Source organism: Neolamprologus multifasciatus, chromosome 13 (assembly GCF_963576455.1).
Source record: "Neolamprologus multifasciatus chromosome 13, fNeoMul1.2, whole genome shotgun sequence".
Classification (NCBI taxonomy): Eukaryota; Metazoa; Chordata; class Actinopteri; order Cichliformes; family Cichlidae; genus Neolamprologus; species Neolamprologus multifasciatus.
In genome coordinates this window covers 13,240,009-13,251,794 of record NC_140451.1, presented here as the reverse complement: position 1 = coordinate 13,251,794, position 11,786 = coordinate 13,240,009, and the positions used below count along the sequence as shown (strand labels likewise).

At 42.9% G+C, this 11,786-nt stretch overlaps 1 protein-coding gene across 1 annotated transcript in view; it reads right to left on the bottom strand.

Annotated features, from left to right (window-relative positions):
• Positions 1-985: 985 nt before the first annotated feature.
• macrod2 (mono-ADP ribosylhydrolase 2) overlaps positions 986-11,786 on the bottom strand; it is a 406,707-nt gene continuing 395,906 nt past the window's right edge. Inside the window, exons 16-18 of the mRNA XM_085183333.1 lie at positions 5,294-5,329; positions 4,819-4,881; positions 986-2,336 (exon numbers count right to left, since the gene is read on the bottom strand). Of these exons, the coding sequence (XP_085039459.1) occupies positions 2,317-2,336; positions 4,819-4,881; positions 5,294-5,329 (119 nt within the window). The 3' untranslated portion in view covers positions 986-2,316. The remainder of the gene's footprint in view (positions 2,337-4,818; positions 4,882-5,293; positions 5,330-11,786) is intronic.

Here is an 11,786-nt window from a genome sequence, read left to right as displayed (position 1 = left end):
CTTCATCTGATCCATTTGCTGTTTACTGAAGCTTCATCAGAAATGGCCTCAGTGGGAGGGTGGCTGTCGAGAAGCCATTCATAAGGAAGGGAAGCAGGGAGAAAAGGCTGAGGTATGCTAAGTAACACAATAACTGGACTGAAAATCAGTGACAACAGGTGTTACAGAGTGAAAAATCCAAATGTATACGTTTTGGTTCAGTTCATTGTCAAAAAGTATGAAGGAGGTCAGCAGAGATACAGCAGTGAGTGTCTACACACAGTGGACGCTTTGTTTGAGGCTGCATTTCAACCAGTCGTGTTGGAGACTGTGTCAACATTGATGGAACTATGACAAGTACCATCAGATTTTGAGCTACCATGCAATACCATCTGAAGACCATCAAATGTCTGCACATTCCTGTACTGTAGTTGAAGTCTGTGTTTTATTGTGTGCGTGTATTTTTTTTCTCATTGCAGCATTGTATGTGTCAGGCAGTCACGTGATTTTGCGTTAAGTGTGCAGCAGAGATTCAAATAAAGGTGAGTTTAAGTATAAGGTGCTGTGTAGCCAAGAGGACCACTTTCAGGTTTTGAATTGTGGCCACAGCGACTAATTGTTTATATACGTGCTGGTTTTGTTGCAGATAAGAGCTTCTTTGATAAGTTCGGCTCTGGAGAGCTGCTGAGACTGTGGTAACGAGCTTTTTGTGAGGTCTCAGGCGTTTCTCAGAGGGTGGGAGGGCTCTGGGGTTAGAGGCTCTGCCAGATATCTTGTCTCGTTTGATACAAGGAAGAGCCTGAGGGCCAGGGAGTGAGCATGCAGGAGATCAAAGGACAGACTAATTGTTTCTGACTGCCCAGAGACACACGACTGATTGCTCTGTTACAGTTGTTGAATTTCACACACAGCTGAGAGGAAACCGACTGTGCTGGTCGCTATTAGAATAAAATAAAACATACGCTGCTGTCATGACGATGGCAACGAATCAAGACACAAAACAAGGTACATTAAAAGCTGACCCATTGCTTCCACCTTAAACTTTATTAGTTGTTTTTTTTTTGTGTTATAATTTAGCAAAGCAAACATCAAAGTATGAAGGCATCATTTCTAAGAACTGTAATTTCTCTGATCTTTAGTATGGCACCACTGAAAATAATTAATGACTCATACCAACATTTGAAACAAACCAAAACCCCTTTTTTTTAAAAATTAAAGAAAGGAAAAAAAAACCAGGTGTTAGCCATTACATGTACTTAAAAATACAAATCATCTGCAAGCAATACACAACCAAGAACTCATACATCTCCTCCTCAGGTCTGTGATTGTGATGGGTTTTTTTGTAATTTGATATGAAATAAGGCAGATTCATTCGATACAATTATAGACAATCTGGTAAGAAGACAAGCGAAAGCGAAGAAGACTGCAATTCTTGTTTATGTAGGTGAAGTTCAAAGCAATTTCCTGGCATGCACTGGAAATGGCAAAGAAAAAGGAAAGGGGAGGGGGGGGGGGGAAATAAAAACGAAGACTCAAATCGATTTGTTGAAAAGACACTCACATCCTCGTTTATGTGCACGGGCGTTAATGAACAGTTTCCTGGTTAAAATGAGTAAAGCTGCAGTCACAGCAGCAGCGGAGATGAGACTTGATTAGTGATGTTCAGATGAAAGGCCTGGCAAGCGGCACGTCGCCTCACAGACCGCAACACGAATCGGGGCATTGGCCGATCTGACTAAAGAATGGAAATCGAAGCTGCGGCGGTGTGTGAGGAGACGTGGCAGGTGTCAGTGCGTCGCACTCCAAAGCAGATTACAAATGCAGGCTGTCGTCTCACTACCGAGTGCCATCGTGACTGTACTGGTGGCGTCAGTAAAAACTAAAAAGGATGGTTGATGTTTAGCATCACCCAGCCGGGAGTGTCAACATGTAGGAGCTGTGGCCGTTGTCCTCTGACAGCTTCGCCATGCTCTCACAGTGGGTTTATCAAATAGCAAGACTTGAACCTGGTTTATCTCATTGCACCCTTCGGGCAGAATGATGTATGACTCTAACACACAGTGAGGTATGGCTCATCTTTTCTGGTTGATATGTTCAAGTCCTATAAGTAAGGTTTTGTACATACATATACATATAGTACATACATATTTCAGGGATGAATAGTTTAACCAAGAGAGGGGAGGGTAAGTAAAGTTGGGAATGTGAGCATCTTGTGAGTAACTGGTTTTCCTGGGCCAGTGTCAGAGCCCATACTGACATGGGCCAGGCTGACACCAGTGTGGCCTTCGCACAGTTTGCTGGCTGTCAGATGAGGCTGATTGTCTTCCCTTCAGCTGGTCATTCTTTCTTCTCAGCGCCTGGATGGAAAGAAATGACAAGACATTTCCTCAACACTCTGTCTTGAAGGCGTACTAGGAGCAACCCTTGAAGCTCTTTTCTAAACTGAACGGGGTTTTTTTTTTGGCGTAATCAGAATCAGCATCATCATAATCAGAAGTTAGTGGAAAAACCCAAAAACTGTTGGTCATCAAACCTCATCTTTATTGATATACACTGATAATTAGGGATGGGTATCGTTTAGGTTTTATCCGATACCGGTGCCAAACTGGTACTTTTGAAACGGTGCCGGTGCTTAAACGGTGCCCAAACCGGTGCTTAAAGAATGGAAAACACAAAATTGGTCCAAAAACCTCTCATGTTCAGCTGTTTTTTTTTTTGTAAAAAGATAACAATGTTAGCCTTTTCTGCAGCTATAGGGCATATATGGTATCACTCTTGGCTGGAAGCAGTGCTTAAACAATGGAAAAAAACACAAACTTTGTCCAAAAACCTCTCATGTTTAGCTGTTTTCCACTTTTTCTTTGGGCATTTTAGCCTTTTTGGCCAGGGTGAAGGGAGCATCTTCCATTAAACAAGAAGACAGCCGCATGTAACTACGACGGTGTTTGCTAGTTCACGTTACATGTATTAATGTAATAACGTGGTTAAACTACTCAACGTAAATTACACACGAACAACATTAAGCTACAGATGTTGCTAACTCCAGGTCCGATAACAGGCACCACACCCACAGTAGATGTGCACGGTGTGAGGTCTCGCAGCAAGCTATCAAATACGGCGCATTTCTCTTGTTTCATCTGATTCGAGGTGTTATGTCCTTTGCACAGTATCACAGTATCAGCTTAAAGCACTTGTTGCAGGCTGCTGATTTTGCTTCTTTTGCTGTGAAGTACAGCCAGACTTTTGACCGCTTTGCCTTGGGCATTTTTAATCTGTAGCTCTCCTCTAAAAGAACGTACGTACCTGGACCCGCCTACTATCCTCGGAAACGTAAAATGATTGGCTGGAATCTAAAGTGTATCATTCCATACCAGTTGGTGGCGGTAATGCACCTTTCAGTTGTTTGCCAACCGCTAATACAAATGTAAGGAAGAAGAAAGTGTATCACAGCTCAGGAAAAAAAAGCACTGAAATAAAGCACCGAAATGTGCGCTGCTTTTCGGTCTGGTTACTACCGTTTATGTCAGATGGCACCGGATACCCATCCCTACTGATAATCATTAAGGGTAAAGGGGAGGTTGTCAAATGTTGTCTTTATTGGGGAAAGAGTTCAAGATTTCTGGCTGTGGATTGCATTAGACTGTAAAGGAGTACATAAATAAAAGTCAAATGAAACAAAAGCACTAATCTGTAAAGGCCAGTAAACAGGGATGACACGTACTTTATAGCAACTCAAAGCTTCGTCAAAATCCAGCTCAGTGATGCTCGAAAAATTGTGTGCGGCAGACAGAGACATCGAGGCAGATCCTCTGTTCCCATTTCACCGCAAATGACGTGATTTTTGTGTTTGAAGATAAAACAACACATCAACTTTGCTCTAAAAATGTCATACAGTAAGTTTTGATGTTGTACTCTGGCTAATTTTAACGGCACACTATGAACTAACCATCTCCCTCGTACACAGTCCCACCCTGATGCACTCGGTTGTCCAGCAACAGGCTTTTTTTCCCCTTTTCCTGGCTGCTTTGTCTGGTATTGTTTAAGCTCTCTCCTTTCTACACCAACCCGCCTACCTCTGCCAAGTTATTTCATATGCTGCTTCCCTGTCCTATTTATTCAACCCCAACAATCTGTTCATAGCAGTTGCTTAAATGAATTTTTTCTACCTGGAAACTATACGACACCCAAATCCGAAAACCATTTTTTTTCTTTTTTGGCTCATCGCTTCTTTGGACCCACACAGAGAACAAGCGTGTTCACAGAAATAATAGCACGCTCCATAGATGACTACATTCAAATTATATGCTGTCTTATTGGCCTAAATCTCAATGAAGACCTGAGGATAACACTAGTGTAGTATCCTTATCAGATATGATTTATTGGCATTATTATTACCCCTACAGTCTGTTTTGGCTGCATGTTAAAACAATATCCTTTGCACACTTGATTTATTAAATGTCCAATAGTTGAGGGTGCAGGTAATTCATCATACTCAATCTCCAAAGACGTGCCGACGCGCATATACTAAAATATCAGGGTTATAGTTGCAGACCTGAAATGGGTACAGAGGATTTACAAATGCATTTGGCCCTGAAGGAACACGTACTGCCGGCTGCCTGCCTCTACAGAGACAAGGAGATGGAGACAGACGGGGAGGGGGGAATGGAGACAAGTAGGGTGAAGCTGGGTAACACTTGGCTGTGCGCAGCGGAGGATTCTCGAAAAGAAGTGAATTTTAATTCAGCAGCTGTGGCCACTAATAAGAATCCACTTATAGAGATGTGTGTGACATCAGTGTGAGCCAGTAAGCGGGTGTGAGTGCTTCTTTCAAGCTTTTACCTTTGGACTGAGTTAGAGTTGAATCAGCTTGTTCCGACTCCTCGACAGGATCGTTCGTCTCTCCTAGAAGGGAGTAAAAGAAAGGAGAGCGGGGAGATATTACAAGAGGCCATGAAAATCAGGCAGCCCTTCCCACTTTTCTGTGCCAAGAAGCATCAATATAGCTAAACAAGCGCTGCCTCGCCAAGCTTGTGAGCCTGAGTTCGGTTTGTAGTTACAGTCGAGCTAAGAGAGACGGCTTCAGATCAGGACCGAAGATTATGCGAACATCTCATGATGATTTTTTTTATATGTGAATTCATTAAAAAACTGACTTCTGTCTGCAGCTTCCCAGCTCTAAAATTTAAATGCATCTTTTATATAATCAAAGGCTAATATGTACTGTGTTGTGAAAAAAGGGAAGAAATTGAGGAAGGGATGTGGCTGTCAGGGTGTTAGGGAGTCTCTACTCTGAAAACGCATAATCTCGGCTCACCTCCACTGCTGGTGCCAGTGTCGTTCGTCTGAGAATCTGTAACATGGAGAACACACAAATACGCACATGTTAGCTATTCTAAAAGTCGATTCGTGCACGCAGATACGGTTAAACAGACTCAAGTTTGAGTAAACGCAGCCATTATGCAGGATTATTCAGCGACTCTTTGTGCTTTTGTCAAAATGGTTTATAACCAACAGAGTCGATCATCCTGGAACTAGTCCAGGATTTCATGAGCAAACATTTCCATTTATCCTGATGCTTCAACTCTCAAGCCTGGAATTTCAGCGCCTTCCTGAAGTGCAACACTTCAAAATGGAACAAAACAAAATCTGAGAAGGGAGAGAGATGCATTCAAAATTAATTACAAACCACCGTTCCCATAAGGCAGCTTGAGACCCCCCCAACATCCACCCACCACACACACACAGACGCCCCCAACCCTCCTCTACACGCTTCCCTCTCCCCGTCTATCCTCCCGTTACCTTTGTAGTCGCACAACTCCTTCGTAGTCACTCCCAGAGCAAACCTCCACACTTCCCCCTTTCGCAACAGCAATCAACCAAACAAAGCAGGCCATATAAATAACCACACTCCCCAGGCAGTCTGGTGATAATGTAAACAAATACAACTGCTTCGGCATGATAGAAGCAACCATGGAGTCTAAGGCTGCTCCGGTGTTCTGTATGTTCAGAGGAACAAGGCTGCGGTTGAGGTCATTATACACTCACGGTTGTAATTGCAGGTATCTGAGGTCCTCAAAGCGAGATGAAAGTTTGTGCATTGCACAATAGCTTTCTGTCGCTGGCTGTCTCACTAGGACTCTGTCAGCTGTGTAGAAAATCCATTATACTGCTTCTTCAGTATAAAACTGATTTAATCTGTTGCAACATATTGGGATAAATTTCTCCTCTCCAAGACACCACCGGGACTCAAGGACTGCAGAAAAGCAGGAAGGATGAAGCAACAACAATATCCCCCTGCTTTCTTTTACCGTTTGATCTGTGGCATGGAAACGGCCTTGGAATTATATTATGTCCTTTTTATCTTCTGGTTATTTATAACTTGGATGTTATTTTTTATTGCTTTGGCACAATGCCTGTGATTTCTATCAGTAATAACGTAATTATACTTAGGAGCATAATTGATGTGGGAAAATAGTAACCGCACGCACCATATGTAGACTACAAATCTTGATTCGTTTGTGCTTGCCAGCAGTGCGACAAGTGCGCTTCAAATTGTTTTTTGTCTCCTCCAAGTAGTAATTGGTTTAAATTATCTGGCTTAAATGAACTTATTTAAAACTTAATTTGAATTTTTTGCCAGCCTGTCCCCAGATCCCAGACGTGACTTTAAGTAAAACGCTATCAGAACCAACCAAAATGACTCATCCAGATGAAAAGTAACCAGAAAAGGAAAGCAGCTTTAAATAACCCAGAATTTCCCTTTAATGTCTTCTGGCTTATTATAAATTAATCAAAGAAGAAGATTTTCCTGCTGTAATAGACTAAACTGACAGGAAGCATGACACGCACATTGTGCCAGATGTGTTTTGGATGTGTTACCCGTATGGCATCAATAGTGAAGTAATTAATTATGCATATGCATCAAATGATATGCCGTTCATTAACACTTTTCCACATAATCTCTATGTGCATTAAAGCTGATGGCGAGACATGGGAAATGCGCCCGACACTGGAATACAGCCTCCGTCGTATGAACTAGCTTAGCATGTCTACGCGTAGCAGCAGGAGCTCACTGAAGCAGCGGCCTCATTCCAGATGCTCCTTTTTTGTTCTCTCCTAGGTAATGACAACACAGTCTTGGAGCTAGAGTAGCATCCTCCTCCCCTCCCCTTTCGATACCCAACACTGATCAAAACAAAGGGAAAAAAAGTTCAGATTTTCAGTTGTTTGTGGCTTCAGCTTCTTTCTGACCGAAGCTCGGAGGGAACAGCAGCATTGGTTTGTCTCGTTCTCTAATTTGACTCCTGTGTGCTGACAGTGAAAGGGCTATCATTTAGAGGAGCATCAGAGGGTGCTGTGGTAAACACATAAACAAGATTTTTTTTGGGGGGGGGAGAAGAAAAATGGGCCTCTGGTGAAGGAGAAGCACAGTCCACAGAGGGCAGATAAGAAAAATAGAAGAAAAACAGAGTGAATTGACTACTCCCTCAGCAGGGAAAGTGGACAGCTTACAGCAATGTTTTTTTAATACCAAGGACTTGAGGGGTCCTTGATGGTGACCCCCAGCCTCCATGCTGGTATGTAAATTACGAGCATTCAGCCCTGGTTACAGAATTTGTATGTACATGGGTTAATGTGAGTCTACAGAAAGACGGCAAAATAATTGAGCTGGTGACTGTGCTGGCCTCTCTGCTGATTGCTTATCAGCTGACTTCTTCCACTCGAAATTCTTCGTGCATAGCTTGGAGCTGCGCTTTGGGTCGTTGTCTTGTTGTAGGAGGAAATTGGTCTTTTTCTTTGTACTCTGGCTTGAAGGCCAGGATGCAGAAGTCACCTATTCAATGTTGACACCGAGACCGGTGTTTTGCTCCTGCCATTTAATGAAATTGCCAGTTGAGGACCTGCGAGGCATCTGTTTCGTAAAACAGAGATTCTAATGTACTTGTCCTCTTGTACACTTGCGCAACAAGGTCTCTTAATTCTCTTTCAGCTCTACTAAAAGCCACTTTGTGTTGTTTTGTGAAGAAAGCAGAACACGTCAGGGCTGTCGAGAGATCAGATTTTTACTTTCGAACGATCACGGCCACAAGGCTCATTCACGATAACATTATCATAGGAATAAGTCAAATGCATCTATAACCTTATTTACTGTCTGTCTGTCAGCTTGTTAGCAAATTTAGTTAATTTTTGCAACAATTCCACACCACATGAACAAATCTGAGAATAAGTAAAGATTTCACATCTTATAGAAGCCAAAGATTTCTGCCAGTTATGCTCCAATCTTACGGGTAAAGATAATGAAATCCATAATTTTAGTATGTTTTATGTTTTATGATGTTTTTATTACAACACACTGACATCTCTTTTGGGTTTTTTAAAATCCCAGACACCGAACTAGACAAATGCACTGCTTCTTTAATCAGCACAGCAGTTTTCAGATGTGCTGTCATAACTGGAATTACTTATCAATTATGCATGAAAGACTTTACATTAGGTGACAAAATCTGCCATCCCAACAGATGAGCGACCCCAAATTTATGAGTGAGGGCGTGCAAAAGAGAGACTCGACTTCACTGAGACCGGCAAACTTGGATGAGGTGACTGGTAATGAGATTTTCCGAAAGGGTTTTTGATCTGATTCCACATATTTGAACTGTAATCAGTTATTATCGGTCATGATATCATCGTGTTTTGCTGAAGACGAAGGAGACGGAGATCAAGCCGGACTAATTTAGAGATGGGCAGAGGTCACCCGGAATATCAGAAACATTTCAAACGTTAACTAACTTTTAAGTTCTTTAACATTTTTTTTCTGTCATTTCAGCCTTTTAGAAGTTCAGTTAAAAACATCCTGGAGAGAAAAACCATCAAGAAGGAGGAAAACTGCATGCGCTCACATTTCCACACATGAGAGAAGGGAGAGGAAGGAAGAGAGTCGGGCATAAGTCACCCTCGCATGCAGACAAGCAGAAAATTACATCCCCCCACCTTCCATTCATTTATTAGACAAGCGGTAGTTAGCGTTTTGTTGGTCAGCATTAGTATACCGCAGCACAATATTCAGCGACGACAGGAAGTGTGTTTGAACTGCAGCAACGGCGAGTTAAAATGTGAAAACAATGTTTGAATAGGAGACGGATTTTTGATTAGCTGTAGCTTTTGTGTGATAAGTGTACTCATCATTGTTAAATGGTGTTTGTCATGACCACCAGCATTTCTGCTTTTACGCAACTTTTAATGGTCTTGTCATTCCAACTCAGCCAGCTCGCAAGGGAGGCAATCCCTATGGGTCACCCACATACCAGCATGGGAACCGTCTCTGTTTAATGTTCCAGACAGGAGCCGTGAGCAGAACAGGAGGTTCCCTTTGTCCTTTAGCCACAGGACATCTCACAGTCTTTTTTAATCTCGTCATCTTGAGCAGTTAAAAAAAAAAACGAAAGAGAAAAGAAAAAAAATCGATCGAGGTGTAGAAGTGTCTGCGCTCTACAGTGTCAGTTCCCTTAGGAGAATTTCTTCTGTTCATTTGATCCTTAAAGCACGGCATGGCAGGCTGGTCTGTTGTGTCTGAACACATCTCGGAGCTTTGATCCCAAGCAGATCACACAGGTGTCCAGCTGCTTCCACTCTAACAATGAGCATGAGCCGTGGCAATATCAGTCTAGGAACAACTGAAAGCCATCAGCACATGAACGGTTCACTAGAGAATGCACGACGTCTTGCACTGAGTGCATTAAGCACTTCTATTTTGCCTGAGTTCAGTCTGTTGTTTGGAGCTTGTGTGATGCAGTTGGAGGGCCACGGCTTGTTCAAAGGCACGTTATCTTGAGAGAAAAAAGAAGGAAAATGTCAAGGTCGATGCCAGTATCTGTCGGTGCTCTATTCTTTTCAGGGGGATAAGAGGAAAATTATTTTCAGAATGTAAACCGGGTGGTCTACGGGGGACTCGGGCCTGGTCTGTCCTGGGTTATGTATATTTAACAAGTATCAAAGAGTCCCTCATTGAACTTTGCATGGGCTAATAGCTTTGGGTCTGATATGCCTACTGCAAAGATAATTAAAGACATCCCTGCTCAGGCAAAACAAGAACGGGTGGAGCTCAACAAGTGCCCAACCAAAAGAACTAATGAGCTGGTAAATGTGGAAAAGCAACCCATTTTCATATGTTAATTTTAAGTTTGTAGTACATGCTTGTGGAAATAGCTTAGCTGCATGAGCTGCCACTCTCAAAGCAGTAAAAAGAGGAGGGGATTTTGTAAAGGGAGGCAGTAGGGGGTGGTGGTGGTGCTGGAGGCAGCATTTGATAGCTAGAGTTTTCTCTTCTACGAGATGGAACACTGTCTGACAATCTGAGCCAATTAAAGAGCATTGAGCTGTGACCTGCGGGCTAGGGAGATGAAAACAAGCCTGTTCAGTAAACACTGACCGCCCCTCTCTACTGCTATCCTCCTGAAAAGCCAAGAGTCTTCATTAATATTCTGCCTTTCTTCTCCCTAAGAAAAGGCCAAGGGGTTGTGGACACTAAGTAGCATTGTGCTCCCCTGCGGGTTTGGGTAACCTTGCAGTGGTGGCTGCGGTGGGGTGGCTCCGAGTTGTGTCAGGGTCCTCTAAACAGACTGAAAAGGCCCAAACTCATTACAGAGGCCTGGGCCATGCTTGACAAGATGAGAAAACACAAAGCACTCCGAATAAGTGAAAAGAGAACAGGACACCATCTGCTTTGGGGTTAAGCTACTACTCGGGGAGAAGTGAAGATGATTAAAAGGCAGCCAGCAATGGCAAGAGAAGAAGGGGGTTCAGATATGCTACAAAAATGACCAGTGGCAATCCTTTGATAATGCAAAGGGTCTGAAAGAAACACGAAAGCCAGTAAAAATGTTGTCTCCATTGGCAAAGTCTCTCCTTAATCTCTCTTTTTAGTCTTTTTCTATTACCCATTTCGTCCAAGGTAGTGCGAGAAAGTCACCACCGTCTGTCAGAAGACAACAGAGTGGATTTTTTAAAAAAGAGCCAGAACACTGTGATGCAAAGAGATGAAAGGAATAAGTGAATAACTGATTAAGTAAAGAAGTAAGAGAGGGAGACAACACAAAAATAGACACGGAAGGGAAAAATGCAAAAAAGGCCTCCCCCTGTGTGACCTACATACCTGCTAAACCTGCTGTCAGTGGTGGCCTGCTCCTCTCTCATCACTCACTGAATTACTTTACATAATCTTTAGACTCTCCCTGTGCTGCTAAAGGGCCTGCTGCAGGTAGATGCCCGCTGCTGTTTTCAATACCTATTGTGGTTTACTATATCAAGACACAGACGGTCTTGCAGGGGGAGAGACGAATCCGGCGCTCGGTGATCCGGCTAACCCCTGTGATACATTAAAATGGGACACGTCACGTCTGAGCGAGGTGTGGAAGAGGCATGTTTGCAGAGGATGGCCCGGGTGTGTGTGTTGCCGTCTTTGCAGTTATGCATTGACTTGCAGTTATGAAGTGATGCCTCTTCTGGGCAGCTCAAGGTTTTCCTTATGGATTGGACTGGTCAATATAATCAAAGTGCTTGTCTAGACTGCAGAGAAAACAGAAGCCTGGGCAGAGCAGCTGTTTATCACCGAAAGGTCAGAAAAGGAGCAGCTTGATTGGCGAACCTCATTAAAAGCACCACGTATATTTCAGCAGTGGACGTGGACGTAACAGAGACATCATAATAAAGGACAAAGCTGTTCACCCTCTTTCTCTGCAGATATATTTTCAGTGATACATTTTAATGACATAGCATGACGGCAAAAAACTGTATGGTACTGAAGTTGAAAC